General features: G+C 31.5%; 2 protein-coding genes across 3 annotated transcripts; both read right to left on the bottom strand.

Annotated features, from left to right (window-relative positions):
* Positions 1-6547: 6547 nt before the first annotated feature.
* LOC115976816 (hypersensitive-induced response protein 1-like) lies at positions 6548-10438 on the bottom strand. The gene is made up of 6 exons (XM_031098307.1): positions 10246-10438; positions 8646-8843; positions 8162-8282; positions 7997-8088; positions 7806-7902; positions 6548-7206 (listed from the first exon to the last, which is right to left on the bottom strand). The coding sequence occupies exons 2-6, from the start codon at positions 8832-8834 to the stop codon at positions 6845-6847; spliced, it is 861 nt and encodes a 286-aa protein (XP_030954167.1). The 5' UTR covers positions 8835-8843; positions 10246-10438; the 3' UTR covers positions 6548-6844.
* A 6691-nt stretch (positions 10439-17129) lies between these two features.
* Positions 17130-22791, bottom strand: LOC115976815 (probable serine/threonine-protein kinase PIX7). 2 transcript variants are annotated; one of them, XM_031098305.1, is made up of 6 exons: positions 22229-22791; positions 21062-21471; positions 20789-20924; positions 19803-19939; positions 19601-19724; positions 17130-17771 (listed from the first exon to the last, which is right to left on the bottom strand). In XM_031098305.1, the coding sequence occupies exons 1-6, from the start codon at positions 22419-22421 to the stop codon at positions 17254-17256; spliced, it is 1518 nt and encodes a 505-aa protein (XP_030954165.1). In that variant the 5' UTR covers positions 22422-22791; the 3' UTR covers positions 17130-17253. The 2 variants fall into 2 exon arrangements, with proteins under 2 accessions (XP_030954165.1, XP_030954166.1); XM_031098306.1 differs by having other exon boundaries at positions 21062-21447; positions 22229-22789.
* Between the last annotated feature and the right edge of the window lie 647 nt (positions 22792-23438).

The raw sequence follows: 23438 nt of genomic DNA, 5'->3' as shown, positions 1-23438 counted from the left end.
TATATATATGTATTTATATATTTCTTCAAATAGGAATTTGGTGGAACCTCCCTTGTATAAAAAAAAATAATTAAAAAAAAAACTTATTACTTTCTTTTTGTTTTGTTTTGAATAAAACCTATTAATATTTTCTCTTAATCATCAAGAGATTTTTATTTTTAGAATCATTAAGAGATTATTATTAGTAGATACAATACATTTATTTTATAAATGCATTATAACTTGATTTTATAGCATATTTTCTATGATAATTATTTTTATTATTGGATTAAAACACTAATTAATTTCGGTATGTATCATATTCCAAATTTTATTGTCTGGGGATAAAAATTTCATCAGTTGAGATAGGGAGTGGGAGCCCACTCATCCGTTCTAGTTGTATTAAAAATAAATATATGCTAAAAAAAAAAAAAACTTCAAGCATGAGTGCTTGACTTCCTACTTGCCACATGTTTTTTGTCCAAAGTCGATAGGATCATTTTAGGATAAGGATAAGCATGTGCTGATTGTACCAATAGTTGTCAATAGGGCCATAGAAGATAGGTAGGATTATCAAACCCAAAAAAGGGCCATATGGGGTAGGGTTTCTTTATGCTACATTGAGTAACAAACAAGTTACGACCAGAATAATCAATAAAATTAATGAATAAACAATAGCAACAAGATAAAGATAGAGCACATTGTTTTTAGGTTCTCAATTAATCTCAAACACATAATGACATTAAATTTACTCATTCTTAAAAAAATATAATTTTTTTTGATAGGTTAGAAAAGATAAAATTGATTGTGTTTTATTGATTAATATAATCTTGTATATAAATTTAATCAAAGAACTTACTATATTGTACTTAAATAATTCTACCTTAGTTTCGTTCTTATGATGATGTTCTTTCCTTCTTCTTTTTTTTTTTTGAATCATCTACTTGTTATATGCATAATTAATGATTAAAATTATACAATCTTACTAAATGTATCAAATTTTCAACGGAGAAATTCGTATATCCTTTCTCAAATGACACCTCACTTGGGCCTACTGCAACACAAAATGAGAAGGGGTATGTGAATTTTTCAGTAAAAAATAATGTGACGCTAAACTTATTCAAAACTATATACAAAGAAATCAAAAATAATTGGCAATGGCAGTGAATGTTCTTTTAGGTTAAATGGTATTGGATTTTACACATAGGTATAACTAATGTTGTGTTTGAATAGGAAATTTTAAGATGAAATTTAAATTAAAGTTGTAATTTAAAAATTCATAATATTACTTATTCTTGTTTGGAACTTTGGATTAGATGCTAGGAAATTCCAAGCATCACTACACATTTATTTTTATGTCCAAAAAAGTCAATAGCATCTTTTTTCCAGATGTTGCACCTGTAGTTATCAACGGTCTTTGTCTTTATTTATTTTATTTAGAATAAGTTAGGACCAAAAATAAAAATTAAAAAAAGAATAGACAATAACATGGTAATGACCGAGCACATTCTTTGTTTCTCGTATCATGATGTGCCTTATTTTTAACTCAATATTATATAGGAAGAAATCAATTACAAAATTATAATTTGCTAATAATGACAAATAGTCAAACAATGAACAGCCTTCTCGGTTTAAACAATACGATACTGAAAATTCCAAACAGCTATAACTAAAGAATTTTTTGTTTTTTGTTTTTTAATTGCAATTACATCAATCGGGCAAGTCTAAAGTCACCGATTAAAGAATCAAAAATCCATTTAGATATACAGAAAACAATAATTATGGAACGAACTATATCAATCATAAAAATTCAGATTTTCTCTCTTTTTAATGACATTTAATGTAACTAATTCTCAAATATAATCCTACTTAATGAGAATAATACATGAACTATAAAGATAAACTTTCTTATAAAAAATTTTCATCGCGTGAGACTAGTGTTAATAACCAGTGAGCCACTTGAAAAAGTAATAGAGTTTTACCTAAAATAAATTAATTATCTTAATAAAGAATGAGTTACATGAGAAAGCACATTAATTTTACAACGTGTAATGCATACATATATTAAGCACAAACAAAGTTTATATCCAATACATTCAGTAAATACTAAAATGAGTTTTCTTTATATATGGATCATGGAAGTACAAACTACAAACAAGAATTTCTCTTTCTCCTCACCAATTCGCTTCTATTTACTTAATTTCTTGATTAAAAAATATACATCATTGTGCTTGATTGGAAATTCCTCTTCTTTCTCTTTTGAAGGTTCGCAAACTTAAGCGTAATTCCAAGGCGCACCACTAGCCTTTTTTGCTCTCCATGCTAATGTGAGTAGTGGGCTTGACTTCCCCAACTTGAACCTGAGTCTAAAAGCCAAGTCAATCAAAGCTTAACGTGTTGCAATGCCACAAAAACAACCTTGAAAAACAATATAATATATTTCATAATTTTTTTTTTTAAGGCTAAAATACAAAACTCCCCCTCTAAGTTTTATTTTTTTTTATTTTTAATCCTTTAAATTTGAGTTTTGTCATTTCAATCCTCTAAGTTTCATTCATTTCCAATTGAGTCCTCTGTTAGTGTTCGGTTAGTTGCTGTCGCCCATTTACCAAAACAGTGTTGTTTTGAATTTTTTATTTTTTATTTCTTAATTTCAAAAAAAAAATTTAAAACGTTATTTAAAAAAAAAAAAACAAAATTACTCAAGGGAACAATGTCGTTCCATAGCCACTAAATAACAAAAATAATCCCCACCCCCATTGACAGTAACAAAAGGCCCGTTTGGTACATGTGTTTAAAAATTGAAAATTATTATTTAAAAACATGTGTGGAAATACGTATGGATGAAAAAATGTGTAAAAATACGTATAATATTGTTTAAAAACTAAAAATTGTTGTTTGAAAACACAATTGTTTGAAAATTCATTCGAGATTAATGGGAGCATTTTGGTTTTGGCTGTACGAGTCTGTTTTAGAATCCAAAGTGCCAAAGAAGCAAAACTGTTCAAAACCCATAGAATTTCTCAGACATCGGTGGGGTGGGGATTATTTTTGTTATTCAGTGGGTTAGGGACCGACGTTGTTCCCTTGAGTAATTTAAATATATATTTTTTTAATTAACGTTTTTCAGTTTTTTTGAAATTAAGAAATAATAATTAAAAAATTCAAAATGGTGTCGTTTTGGTAAATGGACAGCAGCAAATAACGGAGCACTAACAAAAGACTTAATTGGAAATGAATAAAACTTAAAGAACTAAAATGACAAAACCTTAACTTAATAAAACTTAAAGAACTAAAATGACAAAACCTTAACTTAAACGACCGAAATGAAAAAGAGTGATACTTATAAAATAAGTTTTGCATTTTAAACTTTTTTTATTATTATTTACAAAGATAATAACTTGTGATTGGTTGGAACACGGGCCTATCTATGCTGTCATTTTCACTTCACCTATCATAATCTGTCAACTTGGTAAGGTATGAAAATGTATATAAAATAAGTTGTGTACTAATATTTATTTTAAAAAAAAAGTATTATTCTTTAAGAGTATCTCTATCATCATCTCTAAATTTTTGTACTATTTAAAGAATGAATAGTAATTTTTACCTTTTAACTATTTACTTTTTCAAATACATTTCCAACAAATTCTCTATTGCATCCTTTATCTCACTTAAATATTATTTCTTCGTTCATTATTTATTCTTTTTTTAACAACTACATATCTTCCAACGTTTTTTTATTCAACACCTAATTATTATAATAGAAAAAAAGCATTGAAGAGTGAACAGTAACTCATCAAACTTAATGAGCTACTGTTCATGAGCCAAAAAAAAAATATAGGAATAGAGAGTCCATTGGAGAGCTTTTTTTGGGTTTTACTCTCTATTATAGAGAGAATTTCGGGTTTATATAGACCATTGGAGATGCTCTAAAAGAGCCCAAATCTAGAAATCTTGTAAATATTTGGAACAAAGAGGTTGCATTCTTTTGTCATGAAAAATAATTTTAAGGAAAAAGGGAAAAGGAAATCGAAAGTAGACTCTGACACGGGAGTAAAGTGGCAACTACAAACATGGTGGCATAAGGAGTATCTGAATAAGCCTACAGCCCAATCCAATCAGTTTCTTAAGCTCAACCATGTTTATTTTCAAGCCCAGCAAATAAAGCCATTATTTGAATAACAATTCAAAAGATATTTGAAGTCATTTTATCCAAGAAGTCAAAGAGTGTTTAATGTTGGTTTCTTAGGAAACATTCATCCATTATGTTTTATCCCTCTTGACATCGGAATGTCCCAAGTTCTAGTCGAAGTGTCCTAAGATCCACCAAGCTCAATCTGATGTCAGTCTGGCCCAAAAAGCTTTCCTTGAAGATCAGAATAACAACTCATTATTTTTAACTTTTTATTTATTTATTTATTATTATTAATAAAGTCAAATAATCTTTATTTAGTGTCTCCTAGAATGAATCAGACTTTATGCTTTATTTCTCCTAGGTAGACAAGTACTTTATTGTGATTCTAAGTTCCCAAGAGTTATATCTAACTTTGGTCAAGTTAAGTGAATATATTTATTATTATTTTCGTTTTCCTTATGCTTGGGGGCTATTCCAAGCTCTATTTAAGCCTTTGACTGTATCAAAATAAAATTCAGTGTGTATTTTCAGAATTAAAAACCTTGTGATTTTCAATAGATGGATTTCTTCTAAATAATCTCTTATCCCTTGGGTGGATTCCTTTGGGTGGCAAGTATTGGTTTCTGTATCTCTTGGGTGGTGTTAATCTATATCTCATAAAGTGGTGAGCCCAAAATAGTTTTCTAACCTTAGCTAAATTCCTTTGGGTGGTGTTATTTGTATCCCTTTGGGTTTACTTTAGTGGTAAGCTTGTCTATCCTTTAAATTATTGAGTGTTTTCTTATCCTATAAAACTAGAAAATATAAAATATATTCATCTAGCCTATTTCCATTTATCATATCGGTGAAGTTTGGGTTGCCCCTTACAAATTCGGTATCAGATTCTTTGGATGAATCCAAGGTGATAGAGGTTATTGTGAGCAGTGCATAATAAAAACTATATTGGTAATAATTCAATGTAAAAATGATACTACTATAGTCACAAATGACTACCTAAACAAATTTATATTATCAAAAAACCTTAATAAGTTACATAAAACATTATGAAAATTTTTGTATCTGTTATATCACTTTATTTTATTTTATTTAATCTAAAGCCAAGTCCAATATGAAACTAAAATTGACTGTTTGGATGGATCATGCATATGTCACTTGCAAAGGTAGTTAATTGGAAATGAACCTACAAAAACGTCTTTTTCACTGTTGTCTTTCAAAATATCTTCTTGCCTCTAATTTCCAGTAGCGTGGGATTCACTCACAGATAGTCCTTTTGAACTAATAAAAGATGTCAATCTCATAAGAGAATAATTTTCTCGTCTGATCTTTAGCTACTATTCCGTTCTTATCGGATAGATTTAATAGAATTTTATCCTATGGCAACTACTCATAATTACTTTTTATAAAATATTAATTAATTTTTTGTGCGGGCGAGATTCAAATCCCAAACCTACTATCTGACAATAAAATACCAATTTTTTTTCTTTTGGAGGTCAAGGCAACTCTAAGGGCTTTTTTTTTTTTTTTTTAATTAAATTCTACTAGTATAACATTGATAGCGAGGTTCGTTGATTTTTCTAAAAGGATTGTGACAATGCCGAAGTCCATAATTTATATATACCATGAAATAATGGCAAGAAATAGAGAATTTACAATTTACAATTAGAAGGTTAGGTCACTTAAGTAACAGATTTTTCCAATCTACTTAAAGAATATTTTGTGTGATTGAAACAAGTAAATAAACAATAGGAATTTTCCATTAAAGCAAAAGACAATTTAACCAGAAAATTCTTGCCAATAACAAAAGAGAAAGATGACTCACACTATATGGATTGAAACTTATCTATTGTATTCGTTATTCTTTATAAAGAGAATTACATTTTTATATAGCAAAAGAAAAATGAACGAAAACAAGCTAGTAAATAAAAAATAAAGAAAAAAATAATCAAGTTATACATAGGTGTCATGATCAAATATTGAAATAAGGGAAAAAACAAACAATAGCCATCCTCGCATTTTATATAAAGTAACTTTTATTTTTTGTCATGTAACATAGACTGGCACATACGAAACTTCTCGCATACCTTTCTTATCCCTCGTTAAGATTGTAAGGTTGAAAATATGTTGGCTTCAAATCAGATTCTCATTCAAAGAGCCGTGCCATATTCACCAGAATCTAAATACCACTTGGAGAACGATAATACACAAACACAACAAAACCCATGCCAAAAGATTGGTTCCAATGTCAAGAAAGAATATCTCCTACTACACATCCACCATTCTGAGACGTGTAGTCTATATGCCTCCAAACAAGTCGATAAGGGAAACATGCGGTAAACATATGGGGTAGTATGCCAACTGCAAATGGCACTTCACCTATGAGCATTTGTCACCCTTGTATGTAACTGATAAGACTAACCCATTTTGCAATGAGACTTATAGTAAGAAAGCTACAATTTAAATAGTAGAAACCAACAATATCCTTCAACCATTAACATAATTATACACCACCTCCTCAATGATGTGTTATCAAAGAGGACAAATTTAAAACATAAGCATTATAAAAGGTCTTGCTATAAGTAGCAGTAAAATACAAATCCAGCAAAACACGCATCAAGTTAATCCAACAAACTTATATTAGTGTACTCTTCGTAGGTAAAAAATCACGAGCCAAGCTTAAATTTGTTGATATGGAGTTCGTAGGCAAAATCCAAGCCAAGCTTATATTTGTCTTCAACTCTTGAGAGACTGAGCTTGAAGAAGACCCTCTCGGATCTGTGAAGCAACGTCTCTGACTGCTCCTGGCCCATGTGGGATGAACACAGAGGAGGACTTTGAGGATGCCCCAATCTCCTTCATTGTGTCAAAGTACTGGGTAACCAGCACCATGTCCATGACATCCTTGGCAGTTGTTCCAGGCACGTTCTCAGAGAAGGCAAGTACACTGTCCCTCAGCCCATCAACAATGGCCTGGCGCTGGCGAGCAATACCAAGCCCTGACAAGTACTTTGATTCTGCTTCTCCCTCAGCTTTCTTGATCTGCAAGATTTTGTCTGCCTCTGCCTTGTCATTTGCTGCCACCCTCATTCTAGCAGCTGTTGTAACAAAAGCAAAATGCATTACACAAGGATTAAGCCACTAACATAATTAAACACAAGGATCTATAACCAAAAAAAAAAAAGAGAATTCCAAATTATTTGGAATCCAAGAGTATTTTATCATGGGTAACACTATGTATAATTCCTTGAGTATTGTACTTTAGGTTTCACAATTTAACACTTTTCCTTGGAGAAAGACGATAATTTTGGGCTGCATTAGTCAATACATTCACATGGTTGTATTTAATTGGGAAATTTAAGGTACAATACCTAAGGAACTCTATCTAAGTTTTCTCCTTCTATCATTAAAAAGCAACTTAACAATTTTCCAAAATACTATACATGATCAAATTATAAAGCAAACTACCTTAAGTCAAGGGTGTTTTCAGTGATAAAAACAAGCTTCAAGGGTGATATAAAGTAATAATGGAAAGAAAAAAAAAAATGCAAGCAAACATGCCAGTGCGAAAATGCACCTGTCATACATATCCATGCTTGTAATCGTGGAAAACAAAAAAAGTCCAAGAAAGGACATGTATAGAAATACAATAATATTTATCCTTTATAGTGGTGCAACTGATTGAAATATATGTTACCTGCATTTATCTCGTTCATTGCTCTTTTCACATGGGGATCAGGCTCAATATCCACAATTAGTGTTTGGACGATTTCATACCCATAAGTGGACATGGCCTGTAAAGTATAAAAGAAAGCTGTTGTGAGTTCTGGAAACATCTTAGCCACAACAATCCAATCCCTCTTTTTTAAGAATAGAAGATTAAGTTACCTTTTCCAGCTCGTCTTCCACAGATTTTGCTATGTCATTCTTCTGCTCAAAGACAGCATCCAAGTTCAATTTCGGCACACTTGCCCTGATAACTGAAGAAATGAAACACATTAGTTGTGCAAGTGAAAATGAAAGTACTGAAGCACTGGAGAGAGTCTTACAGACCATCAAACACATAGGATTGGATCTGCTCCCTGGTATTGGTGAGCCTATAGAAAGCATCAGATGCTTTGTCAGCCACAGCACGATATTGAACAGATGCAACCACAGTGACAAAGACATTGTCCTGAAAAGTAAACATTATTGGCCAACTGATCACAATGAACTAGATTAAATTACTCAAAATTAAAATAATGTACATATTATATGTCCCCTTTTCTAGAAGTTACAAACTTTTATTGAAAATGAAGAAAAAGATGAGAGAGAGACATCAACTAAATTCAAATCTAAATTGTAGAGACAAAATAGTTCCGAATTTGGACAAAAACTACTACTTCCCATTTTGTATTTTTCAATTTCACAGTCCCGTATAGAAGATGAAACTTAGATTTGATCAAAGGCTATAAAGAATAAAATATACAACTGACAACAACATGTATGAGATTCAAATCAAATCATTTAGGAAATTGAAAGTAAAGAAGATGAACACCTTCGTTTTTGTTTCACATCGAACGTCAAGTTGTTGCACACGCAATGAGAGTCCACCAGCCACCTGGTATCCAAGACACCAAGGCAGGCAGTGACACCCTGGCTCCAGCACATCATCAAACTTTCCAAAATGTTCCCTGATAATCACATTTGACTGGTCCACCTGAAGACAACCGAATGCTTGACCCATACTTAAATTCTGCAAGTAAGATTAATGAAAAAAGTTAAAATTCATAAACCAAAAGAGCACTAATCCAATCTCACACTCTTCGACCATAGAAGTAATCAACAAAACTTTTCTAACTTTCTGGGATGTCGAATACCTAATCTTATCTCAAATTTACTCAAGTCTTAGCTTCAGATGAAATTTTTAGTTATACTCTTCCTTCAAATTAGATAAGGAATGCATAGTCTGTTGGCTATCATAACAATGGGTACAAAGAAACTAATCTAATTCCAACAACTAGATGACAACTTTAACAATGGGTACAAAGAAATTTTTATTTATACTTTACCTCCTTTTTTTTTTTTTTTGGTAAAAAAGCACCCTTCAAGCTTTAGCCTCTGATTGATTTAAGGAAAGAGAAAAGGAAGTATCCAAAACGTGAAACATAAGCAACCAATATCTAATTGGCTTTACAAAGTTTACTATTCTCAATAATTGAATACAAAACAACAACGCATATTATTAAAGTCAAAATTTTCTTTTCTTATCTTTTCTATTCCACCGTTTTCTCAGCAACCAAACAGTGAGTTTACTAACATTTACAAAATCAAATCATAACTTTATTTCTTGAAAAGCAAAGAAAAACCTCACTCACTCTCAGTATCTTAACACAACCATAACTCTAAAGAGACTTTTAAAATTTTCATTCTCTGAAAACTAATAGCAAAAGTTCACATAAGACCTTGGTTCAGCTGTCATTTCTTTTCCTCTGCTTGAGTGCTTTCTCAGCAACCAAATAACAGAGTCACTAAAAAAAAAAAATTTCTGAACTACTTCAGTTTAGTTTCTGGTTAAATACAACTATTTCCTCTGATTTTAAACCAAAATTTTCATTATTCAAACCCTAAAACTTTGTTTGGTTCAGAAGAAAGTGTAGGAAAATAATAATAAATGAACAAATCCAAGCCTATCAAAACCTCAAGCATACATAATAATAACAACTTCCTATTCAACAAATACAAAACAGAAAACTCCAACTCAATTTCGTTTAGTTTTCTCTTTCTCTTCTTTTCTCACTAACCATACAGAAACCAATACCGCATACTCATAATAGTAAAATAATAATAATAGAAACGAAATTTAAGGACAGTTGCAAAAAATGAAGTGACTATTCTGAGTTTTCTCTAAGATTATCCTATAATTTTCTCAGCACCCAAACACGAAAATGAAACAAAATTGAAGAGAAGTCAAGTATCAAAGTACAAACATACCTTGCAGCGAAAACGAAAAAGGAAAATCACAGAGAGAGATAACCAAAATAAATTTAAAAAGTAACAGAGCAATGAAATTTGAAAAAAAAAAAAATTTCCCAAATATTTTCTCAGCAATCAAACACGAAAATGAAATAGAATTGAAGAGAGAGACATATATATACCTTGCAGAGAAAACAGGAAAGGAAAATGAAGATGACACAGAGATAAAGATATTCACAAGAGCTGTGAATTTTGATGTGCCACGCTTAATTTATTACGATTCCCAATTCTGGATATATATATATATATATAGGAGCAGAGCTCACACACAGAGACACAGAGAGAGACAGAGAATTGAAAAACGGTTCTCTGTTTTCTTTCTCTCGCTTTCGTTCGTTTAATCACTCGGGAGGTCACCCTATTTTGGGTTAATATTTGTTTCGGTAGGGACCACCACTTTGAAGTGGTAATTTCCTTTGTTTTTTTGTTTTGTTTTTGGTTTTTTACTAATGGTATTAGTTACACGCCATGTGTACGGGATAAAGGCACCACAAAACACGATTCCATTACATTATTAATATTATAACTGAAATCGTGTTTCTACTTTTTTTAACTTATAATTTCAAGTAAACTTAAGTGAGTATGTAACAATAATTAGCTTGTTTTCTTTTTATTTTTGGGTTCTTATGGCTATGTCTACGCGTAAATTAATTTTAGTGATTCTTAGTTAAAGTTCTTACATTCCTGAAAATAGTTTGGAATTTTTTTTTTTTTTTTTTTTTGGTTGTATAGCTTGGTAAAGAAAACTAAATGAATTTTTTTTGTTTTCTTAGGTGAAAATAAAAATAACAATGTTTTTAAAGTGAGATATTAGCCTTCTAAATTATGGTTCCTTTACAATACTTTTTAAGTTATGGTATGACACACCGTTATGATGATGTTGGACTTCATAAAAATTTTATGCTATAAAGTACTATTACTTTTTTTTTAATCGTACATGTATTGAGTTTTGTTTAAATTAATTTGATTTTTTTTTCGTGAACTGATTTAAAGGAATATTCTTCAACTTATTTTATCAAATCATTTTTTAGGTGTATTTTAAGTTTTTAACCATTTCATATTTTAATTAAAATAAATTCTACATCCACAACATTTTCACAACAAATTCTAAATGATAAGTTGTTGCGGGCTATTACTTGTGGGTAAGAAAGTAATTTAAGTGATAGATTAAAAATATAAAAAAAACTTGTAACAATCTGTCACTTAAAATTTTTTGTGAATATGTTGTGAAAATGTTATGAACATAGTACTTCTCTTTAATTTATATGAACAACCGTATATAAGGTCATTAAAAGCACGTATATGAACAATAATTTGAATTACTATATAACGGATTAAAAGGTTTTTTTTTTCCCCCTTTCAAATTAGTTTTCTAAAAATTATGTGATTAAGATATTGGGTTTTTCCCTCTTTAGGGAAAATATTTGGATAAGTGGAGGATGCATATATTTTATACATTATATAATCATTACTTTTAAAGAGGCTTATTCAATTATTTGTGTTTGTGTTTGTGTTTGTGCGTGTCCATGTTAACAAGTGTGTTCGAACTTCATTGGGCATTTGATTATTATCTTTGGTGTGTATAGTCTCCTATCTTAATTCCCAAGGCTTGGCTATATTTAGTACTGCTTGGATGGTGTAAAAACTATAATGGTAATAAATAAGGGTTGCTTGTGGACCAAGAAACATAAATAATTTTTTTAAAGAATGAGCTGTGCACATTTTCAACTTTAAATAATGACAATAATTTTGATTGAATATATGAATATTATACCATAATCTGTATAACTTTTCTTTGTAATTTGTATCCTTATGGCTTATACTGTTATACACATCAATCAAACTTAACAGAAGATGCAATACTCTGGTTCATGATAGATGTTATTGTTGGCAACTGGCAAGTGCTCATCGCTGCTTATGGGTTGTGATGGTTTGTTGAAAGATATATTTATGTATGGGTATTGACTATTGAGGGGAGCATTGAAGATATATTTATGGATGGTTTATTATATATGTAGGGTCCAGTTAAGAGGTGTTCTTAGAGCATTTGTTAATAAACTATTATAGGAAAATTTGAATACCGCTTTCATGAGAAGTATAAAAAGTTATAAAATAAAAAAGAAAAAAATGGTCAACTTCATTTTTATTTTCCCATAAAAACTTTTTTTTTTAAATTATTTAAACCAATACTCTTAAGGCATCCATTAACTTTTCCCATATAATATAATTTATTGGGGTTCTTTGTATCATGCTTGATCATATAGTAAAGATGTATAGCTTCTAGGGGATCCATCTATGAACTTAGGTTATTAAGTTAAATCATGTAATTGCATGTACTTTTTTTCTTCTTGCTTCCGCCTTTTTCTTAGTCTTTACAATTCTTTGTTTATTTTCTTCTTTAATTTTACCGTATGAATGGCGTTTGGTTAGAGGAATCACCCTCTTACTACTGCTTTAGCAGCTGATCTACACTAACTTTGACTATCTCAATATATTTTCTAAATTTTTCTTTAATATATATATATATATTTTTTAATTTTAGAAAAGCTTGTTTAACTTTTATGTTACAAGAATATAGCACGTGCCGGACCATCGATGGCAATTTTGCCCTACCCCATTTGACCTGCTTCTCCCCGCGTAGGTTTTCCCCACCCCGCAAAGGTGGTGGAGTAGGAATGGGGTCAGATTTTAGCCTTACACTGCAGGGTAGAAATGGGTATAAACTTTTTAGCCCCCACCCTACCCAGTGTTGATAAATATAATTGTAAAATTTTCATACCTTAAAATCCTACTATTTAAACAAACATATCAATATTAGTTTATTTTATTCTACCCAACATAACCCGCTGCCTCTATTTTATTATGTGTATACTATGAGATTTTTGTTTTTGTTGTGAGATTGTCTTGTTAAATACTTGGATAATATTATTTAGTTTTTACTAAAAATTAGTTTGATTTAATGGGATATATTAGCTGTAATTTCAAGTATATTTTTATTAATAAAATAGGTTTTATTAAAAAAATTGTAATAGTTATGGAGCAAATTAACAAGAAGTAGAGTTTTACAGGATAGGGCTTATGGGGCAAGGATGGGCAAGAAAATTTCCCCCGTCATCTGGGGTGGAATGAAGATGGGGCAAAACAAAACCATGTAGGGCAAGGGCAAAGACCCCATTCTTTAGCCTCGTCCCACTATCATTCTTATACCGGACCAATCAACCAAGGAAAAAAAGGAAAACCTTAGCAAAAAAACAAAACAAAACGTTGGACTAAAATCATCAATATATATATATATATATAAGCAAAGATCTCACATGAAAAAATGTATGAGATTCTGTCAAATAGTGCGTTCTATGCGAAGATAATTGAAATATTCTCAAGTGTCATATTAGAGATAAGAACAAATTAAATATTGATTTTTGTTTTATTTGGTTTAATATTTCAAGACTTTTCTAATTTTAAAATAAATATTTTTTGGTTCAATGTTTCAAGACTTTTCACCTCTTACACATACACACAAAACTCTTTACTTTTTAATTCACTATTTTTCACCTCTTGCACTTCTACTCCTTTATATATACCTACCCATAGTCCTTCATGCCATTTCATGTCAAATACATACAAACCAAAAATAATGTCATTTACATTCAATTTTTCGACGATACCTACCTAGTTCTAACATTGATGTTTCATCTATTCCTAACCCGTATGAGTTGTTTACAACCAAGGAAGGAGGACTTGCATTTTATATTGAGTGATAACGGCAATTACGATTTTGATATTAAGGTTGGACATTGTGGATTTGTAGGTTTTATAAATGATGTGATTGACAATGACTATGGGTGATTGAAATGTGTATTTTGTTTTAGAATTAAGGAGAAAGAAGAAGTCACATTCTATATCAATTTTTATTCTATAATATTCCTCCAATTTTTTTTTCTTTCTCATTACTTAAATTTAATAATTATAATAGATATGTATGTGCAATTTATAACTGTTGTTTTTATGATGAACTCATTACTAATAAAGTTTTATAACAATTATGCTATAATACATTTACAATATTCTCTCAAACCATCTTATATAAAACATTACAGCATTATTTGTGCATCGCACGGGTAACTTACTAGTTATAACTTATAATTAACTAACAATGCCATCCTCATTCAATAAATAAATTTTCTTTTGTCGAAATTATATTATAGGACATTTTACAGTTTTTCAAACCTGGAATTCAATCTTAATTGAAATGGTAGCCGAAGTGGCAATAAAGCCATGACGACAGTGGTGGTGGAAATGGTGAAGTGCCGGTAGTTTTTATTTGGATTTAGACAATTTGCTTACTTTAACATTAAATTTTCATTTATTTATTTAAATGTGTACATGGTGTTATACTATCAATTATCATTCTCTGTTAATTTTTTTTTTTTTTTTTTTTAAAATTACCATGCTTTGTTTAGTTGATCAAAGTCTTAAATGATTTTTTTTTTTTTTTTTTTTTTTTGAGAAAAAAAAAGTCTTAAATGATATGACATAGATATACATTTTTATATCAAAGAAAGTTACATCTTAAGTTCTTAACCATAGAATTAATGATCCATGTGTAAAATGAGACAAAAATATCTTAGAAGTGGAGGGTGATGATGACAAGAATTCATAGCAAAGTCCTTCCACCATTTTTCACTTTGAGTAGAAAGATGGACAATCACCATTAATTGGAACCCACACCACATATAATATGTCCAATGAACAAGTATGTACTACATGTTGTGACATTGGCTGGAGAGTGATTCAAAATTCCATCAGAAATATTTGTGTTCTCAATATCATGTGACTAAAGAAAAATATATTTGTTATGAAAGAGGAGAATCTGGCACTCTTATCTTTTGTAAAGATCAAGGGTCAAGACAACCAAATTAAATAGCTGTGATAAATACACATCCAACACCCATCTCTTGTTCATCAAAAAATTAAAAAAACCCATATCCTGCTGAATTGTCAATAAATATGAGCTATACGTGCCATAGTTTTAACTTTTAAGATTGGCTTGATGCAGGAGAAGAAATTATTCAGTATCTGTCTTACATAATTGTTACGTAATTGTGAGTGACGGCTTGATACATTTGAGAGGCGTAAGCTGAATTAAGCCATTTTATATATTTAAATATGACTTTTTTTATAATATATATATATATTTATATATTTATATATATTACTTAAACTTAAACTATATTACCTTGTTTTAGATGTAAAATTAGTAATTAACATGAACCGCAGTAGAAGTTTTTTTAGAAAGTCTATAGGTAAAAAATTTGACAAAACATTTCACATCTATTGATGTGATAGATTGATAGTGATAAGTAAAAAAGTGATATTAGCGGTGGATCTAGATGAGAACTAGTAAAAATTTGTCAACTCAACTATTGTGAAAAATATTGTGAAATTTTTTATGTTGTATTTTTTAATTTATTTTAGAAGTGCTACATTAACAACATTTGGACAACAAATCTTAGGTGTTAAATTGTTATTAGTTCTAATTTAAACCCATCAATGAAATTACTTTTTTGACAACCAGTAACAGTCTGTAACAACCTGCCACTTAGGATTTATAGCAAAAAAAATTGTGAAAAATGTTGTGAACATAACATTTTTTTTTAATTAAAAAAAATATCTTATTTATTGGCTAATATTTGAGCTTAATTAATACTATTACAATAAAAAAAGTAACCCTATTTATTAAAATTAGGAAGCTTTTTTTTTTTACTTGGAGTCTTAAGTGACCGCCTCAATTACTTATACGGTAGAGCTAGCATGTGCGGGTTTTAATAATTAAGTTCATGATAAGACCTATCATTTATGCGAGATAAGGTATTCGAGGAATATTGAATAAATTTCTCAGCGTGAGTAACGGACTACTCACGGACTGATGGTGACTTATAGTGACTAAACTCAAGCTAACACACTACAGAAAAGTCCCGTAAATCCTATGCAAACTAAGCTAGTGTTCTAGATTTTTCATGCTTCACAGCCCCAATGCTGCCTAAATATTACCTCAAACTAAGTTTGTAGACTATATGACACCATATAAATTCCACTTCAAACACCATCATTAGAATTGAGATTAGAAAGACATGGAAAATAACTAGTGCAGGCCATGGCATGACATATCCCCCACTATGTCACTGTGAAATGTTGATTTCCAAAAGAGTTACTATGTGGGTATAAACCCATCAGAAAGAAAAAGTCTTTTGTTGGTCAGTGCTTAAATCATGGTGATTGTGATACAAAACAAACTACCTCAAAGTGGATAGAGTGGGTAGCCTGCTGGTGTTCCTTTATTGTCGTGATGGTACTAAAATATTCACAAATGATTTTGGCATTGATATTTAGATATAACTGAAAGTCACGCACCAAGAAATTTCCTAGAAGGTGACCTCCCAACATCAAAATACAACACAAAAATGGAAATTTTGCTTTTCATATTTGTTGCATTGCACTCTGAAGGTATCATAACCAAAGAGCATTCTTCAAAACTAGTTTTCCCTTTAAAACATACATACAAAGCCTGTTTTGACAAAGGATTCGTTTATCATCTTGGGCTTCATTTGGTATTGCAAGTTGAAGTCCACATTGAAGCAGCCCAATTGAGAGTCCTTAGATTTTTACAGACAATCAGGAAAAAAAATATTGGGAAAATTACATTTTTAAAAATATAGGGGTGTAAACCTTATAATTGTAAAGGTAACATATTAAACCTGAGGTTGCGAATGAAAAGGTTACAAACTGAACTCTCTCTACCAATATTAAACTCATGACACCAGTTCGGCTTAAATGGAATGAAATTTAGTTTGTCACTTTAAACCACATTGTTTAATTTGTTACACCTCTAAACTATTGGATCAAAATGTAATTTTTCCAAAATTATTTGGCAACTAATTATGCATTGTCAATCCCAATTTGAAACCATTTTTCTATCATTTCTCTTGCTCATTTTGATTGCAGTAGGCTTATAGAAAGAATACAGTTCCATGCTTGACTAAATTACAAATCCAACATATACAAGATACAACAGACGTGCCAAAAAAAAAAACTCTTTCAATGATATATAACATACAAAAGACAGACTAATTCTATGATTCTCTTCCATTTGGTTTTGGAGACTGGAGAGAATGAGGGTTTGGAGAAGCATGAGGACCATTTATAATTGATAAGTTCCTCATTGGTTGTCCATTCCTTGGTCTAGATGCTGCCTGCAATCCATTTCCATGTACAGCATTTGAGTTTGACCTGGCACGATCAGCTTGCATGGTCTGGAAGAAAGATGAAGAGCTGGCCATATCCTTGAGGTTTGGCAGAGGCTTTAGGGCTTCAACAACCTCACTCATCTTAGGTCTGGCTTTAGGGTCTCGGCCAAGGCACCGGACAGCAAGCTGGGCAGCTTTCTCTGCACCTTTAATCGAGAAGTGACCTTCAAGGCGAGGATCTATTAGCTGATACAACTTCTTCTTGTCTCCAAGAAGCGGTCTTGCCCATCCAACAAGGCTTTGCTCCCCATTTGGTCTTTTTTTGTCCATGGATCTTCTGCCAGTCAATAATTCAAGTAGGACAACTCCAAAACTGTACACATCGCTCTTTGATGACAGATGTCCTAAACCAATAATTATGTTAGACTTAAGCATCATCAAGTCATATTTTTAAGGAGAATCTACGACTCATACAAGGTTTTAGATAGGTATTAAAGTTGAAAGGCAATAACAGTTAGATTTACTTAAGTAAATTAACCCTTGCTTAGCAAAAGATAAAAAGTATAGCAACCCTAAAAAATTGAACTGCTTCTAAAGGTAATTCCTTCAAAAACTGCACCCCTCGCCATATATTATAAATCAACAGACCTCTTGTGAAAGAGAACAATTCTTTCGAGTGTTGTACCAGTATAATGAACTCTTGACATAAGAAAAAAATATGTTAGTTTAATGAAGAAGAATACATAAACAGATATTCTGCTTGCTTCAAAAGATTTGTGCCATCCCAGCCACCATGCCACCTCCTCCACTAGTATTTGCTTGTGGTTATTACTGTAACTACCAAAGTTCACGGAAGTTTCACCCACCTCTTTTATCCTCATTAACAAAACCCCTTTTCCCATTTTTTGTTCCTAAGCTAATCCTGCTTTCTACCTTTATATATAACATAATCTCACATGCTCCAGACTATCATTTGGAGCCAAAGATCCCTCCGAAATGAAACACTCACTGGTACACAAGTCTGAGAACCCACAGCTACTTATACTACAATATTTCCATATACAATACTTTTTAAGTGTTTGCAGCCCTATACCTATGACAACCAGACCTTAGTCCTAAAACTTCAGGGTTAGCTATGACTCCTCAACAGGCTTATTGAGATAGGCCACATGTATTCTTTCCATCATTTTATCCATCCAAAATCATTCTCTTTGTCACCTCCTTAATTGATGCATCATTTTTTACTACTACTCATGTTATTTTTGGTCTTCCTCTACGTTGTTTAGTTCCCTTGACTTGAAACAACTCGCTCTCTTCACTAGTGCATTAATTGATCTTCTCTATGCATGACCAAACTATTTCAAGTGACGCTCCTTCATCTTTCCATCAACAGGGATCACCCCCATCATGAAGAGAATAATTTCCTTATTTTGAATCCTATATTTTATTGTATTTCCATTTATGCATCTCAACATTCTCATTTTGACACTAATTTTATGAACATGTTACTTCTTAATAGTCCAACATTCAGTACCATAGAAGATTGCTGGTTTTATAATAGTCTTATAGGAATTTTCCCTTAAATTGAATAGGTATTCCATGATCATACAATATTCATAACATGCTTCTTCACTTCATCCACCCTACTCTTATCCTATGATTCACATCCTCTTCAATTCTTCATCCTTATGAATTATTTATCCAAGATAGCAAGACTTACAACCCCTTCATCTTTCTTTTTTACTTTTACTAAACATACATTCCATGTACACTGTCTCTGTTTAGTCCTACATAGCCAAAAGGTTTTTGATTCTAAAGCATCCCTTCAAATTATTAACTTGACATTATCATCACATCCAGTTTCATCCACTAAAACTATATCAACAAACAGCGTATACCAAGGACCTTCATCTTGAATTGATTTAGTGACGCCCCCCCTCCTCTTTCTTTCTCTTCCCTCCCTTTTTCTTGCAATTGGATCAAGTCCTTGTATTATAAAAAAATAGTCAAATAGAATAGCTTGACAAAACATTTACTTATTATGATTTTTCTGAAAGACTGGAAAAAAAGAAATATAAAAGAAAAAAAAAACATTTCATATATATCTATTGACCTTCATATTAGAGACATGCATTGCACTCACTGAACAACATCAACTGGTTTGTCTGGTAGTTGCAGTATAGGAAACAATAGCACCAACAATTACCATGCCACTAATTTTAATCACACTCACCAGTCAAGACATATTCTGGAGCTGCATAGCCATATGTTCCCATAACTCGTGTTGATACATGAGTTTTGTCTCCCTCGGGACCATCTTTGGCAAGCCCAAAATCTGAGAGCTTGGCATTGTAATCCTAAATATAAATTTTTTATATTTTAGAATAAAATAGCAATAGGGAGTAAAATGATATTTCATAATTTTAGTCACATACCGTATCTAATAAAATATTAGAAGTTTTGAAATCACGGTATATGATTGGTCTTTGAGCCTCTTCATGAAGAAAGGTAAGGCCTTTTGAAGCACCAAGTGCAATTTTCATCCTGATAGACCAAGGAAGAGGCAGGGACCCTGCAGAATTTAACATGGTTGTTGCAGGATTACATTAAACATCAGGAATACAAATAAAAATGCCCAAGAGCAAATATATATTACAAGATGAACGCAATGTATCAGCATGTACAAGATCTCAATGGCAGCACAAACAAATTCAATAACAATTTCCTGTGTCACTCTCGCCATAACTGAAAGTGTCCATGTTCACAAAGTGAGAAAATTCTAGATAGCCAATTCATTGCCCTCCTTTAGTAATTGTTTATGCAAATAATAAAGATTTTGAGCTAATATAAGATCAAAACAAAAGAAAACCTATAATAAATCTCAGTACAGGATCTTTTCAACAGGGTCAGAGCAGTAAGCGGACATGTCAGACCTTCAACTGGTTTTTCTTTTTAATCTAGGGATGACTGTTCCCTACATAGAATTGTTGTAAGAGATATATATTTCTACCAATATTACTTCTTTTTTACTAGGATAGTCACAAAACCTTCAAACTAAGCATTTCTTTCATTTGATCATACATTATACATGTATTTAATATGCAATTGGAGGTTCTTAACTTGGTTTGTCTCAGACAAGTATTATACTTTAATGTATGATCACCCAAAATTTAATCACACACTTGTGTTTGTAATTAAAACTAAATTACATCACAAAGTGCTGCCACTAAAGACTAAATTTAACTACAACACAAGGTATTTCTCCAAGCAAACTTCCAATTGAATTCGTATGTCCGATTCATTGTTCATGTCAACTACTACTAGATTTTTTCTATTTTCACAATGGATTAGTTTAAGATCAACCAAAGATATCCAAGATGCAGAAAGACTTCTTAAAGAAAATAAAGTATTTGTTCCATACTTCTGAAAAGATGGTTCTCCAAACTTCCCCGAGGCAGAAACTCATAAACTAGCAACCTTTGATCATCTTCAATGGAGAAACCGATCAATTTAACCAAATTAGGATGGATGAGGTCACCAAGCAAATCAATTTCAGCCTGCAACACAAAAAAATTAAAGTTATAATGGAGATGAAAGAAATAATATTCTTGTATGTGGTCTACCATCTACCATTTAGCAAAACAAATATGTAAATAGTGAGAGAAACAAATAATGGATGTGAGAGGGTTTATACAAGCCATTCTTTATGACCCTGATGCCCATCATGGTTGAGAGTCTTGACTGCAACCGTAAGTCCAGTACCAGGTTTTGCAGGACCAGTGCCATTCTCCTCAATCCAACCTTTGAAGACGCAACCAAACCCACCTTCACCAAGAATACTATCAGGTCTGAAGTTCCTTGTGGCCAACTTTAGCTCATTGAATGTGAACTTCCGAAGTTGAGAAGAAACCTTAAGTTCCTCACTAAATTTTAATGTTGAAGAAATACTTAATTTCGACGTTGATGTAGAACTGAATTTGGAAATAGAAAAAGTGCCATCTGTATTGCTAGTTGCTGTAGAGGACCCTACTGAAGCAACTGGATGGTCTCTGCTTTTCTCATTCACAAAATTGCTCCCCACTGATTTGGAAAAGGACAAATGCACTTCAATGAATGATCAGGATTTAGAATTTGATGCACCAATTTCTGGGAAACTCATGCTGTATGCTATGTGATATAATACCAGCATAGGACTGACATCATGCAAGTTAATTGCTTCATCAATTTGGAACTGGTAGATCAACCAATTGCAATCAAGCAACCAAATCAGAGAAAGTTAAATATGCGCCTAACCAGTTGTTGATCACAATATAATGCAGTTGCTTGACCAAACAAAAATAATTGTCAAAAGGACAAACAAAAAGAAAAACATAAAAATGAATAATTTTTACATGATATGGCCTAATTGTTTCAAATACCATTTCCGATGAAACAATAAACTTTTATTAAAATTGTATAGTTTTCAATCACATAGAAATAAGCAAATCTTGCCAAGACCTTGTAGCTCAACTGGCACCTCCCGGCGTTTCCTTTGGAAACATCCAGGTTCGAATCCCCCCACACCCAAATATTGATGAATAAAAAAACAGAAATATGCAAATCATGGACAAGTTGAAAAATACATGTTTTTAGGAGCTTTAGTTTTTTATTAATAAATCTTTAGATCCAAAGAGATCTGAAGAGCCAATATTTCCACAACATCCAGAAGAACTTATCATGCATCTTAACTTGATCTATCAAAATAAGCAAAGCAAATAAAAAAATATTTATTTATTTTCAACCCTGAAGCAATATTCATCAAAGAGAAATTTTGTGTGTATATATATACCAACTAAAACAAATTAAGGAAACATGGGATTACCAGAATGAGCAGTAGGGCCACTCAAGGAGCTATCAACTTTTGATTTTGAAGACAATAAGCTGCCAAAGAACTTGAAAGTGCTACTCCAACACCCAGACTCAGCTACCTCTCCCCCATCTTTCTTATTCTTTCTCTTTGACTTGCCCACATCCAAAGCCACCTCCTCTTTAATTTCACTAGGCTGCAAAGCCATCTTCAAAAAAATACTTATATAATCAAACTCTCATACCCCAACACCAAAAATAGATTTCAAATATCAAATCCACATGCAAAACCCATTTCAAACAACTTCATTTCAAATCACTCAACCCCACCAAAAATGCCTACATAAACCAATGGAACACTCACAAAACAATGTGACAAATATCAGATACAGGTTATAACTGAAATAACCAACCAAGACCCAGTTGCAAAATTTAGTCAAAACTCATAAAAAGGGTCTTCACAGAAGAAAGAGAAAAGAAGGCATGGAAACAGGTAAAGGAGGGTGCTTGAGATAGAGGGAAAGAGTTCCAACACCGGTCAGTTTGGGCAGTTTGGAACATGGAAAACGGGCAGTTTGGGCAAGAGAGAGATAGAGAGAGAATGAGAGATGTCACTGTCTCTGACAACAGTAACCTTTGGCATATTCCCAAGTCATCAAATCCAAAGTAGTACTTCAATAAATTGTTTCTTTTAGTATAGGGTATGATATTTTACAACTTGTACAGATTTTTTTTTTTTGAAGGTCACCTTGTACAGATTTGGATTCCTATAAAACCAGTGATTATATGCCACTTTATTACTTTAACGTACTTAAACTTCATTTTTTTTATTAAAAAAAAAAGAAGATAATTATTAGATAGAGATAGAGTTGTATTATTTATATTTTTAGGAAGCTCCAATAGTAAGAGGACAAAAGCCAAGTTTTAAGTTTTAACTTTGCTGCATGAACCGTGCTCCGTGTTTGTTCTTATATTTTCAATTAACTAATTAACAAGAGGGGTAGATGATCCTAAATAAAGTGTTAAGTAAAAGAAATGAAAGTGAAATGTTTTTGTTTTTTGCAGGCACTTTTTTTTTCTTTTTCTTTTTTTTCTAAAACCTTTGGTCCTTACATCTAAATAATTCAATTGATACTTCAATTAAGTATTGTGAAGTGCTATATGAAGTAATTAGTATTTAGAGGAGGTGAAAAGGTTTTTTTTTTATTTTTTTATTTTTTTTATTT

The sequence above is a fragment of the Quercus lobata genome, chromosome 2, assembly GCF_001633185.2.
Source record: "Quercus lobata isolate SW786 chromosome 2, ValleyOak3.0 Primary Assembly, whole genome shotgun sequence".
Lineage (NCBI taxonomy): Eukaryota > Viridiplantae > Streptophyta > Magnoliopsida > Fagales > Fagaceae > Quercus > Quercus lobata.
This window is presented reverse-complemented; position numbering and strand designations above follow the sequence as displayed.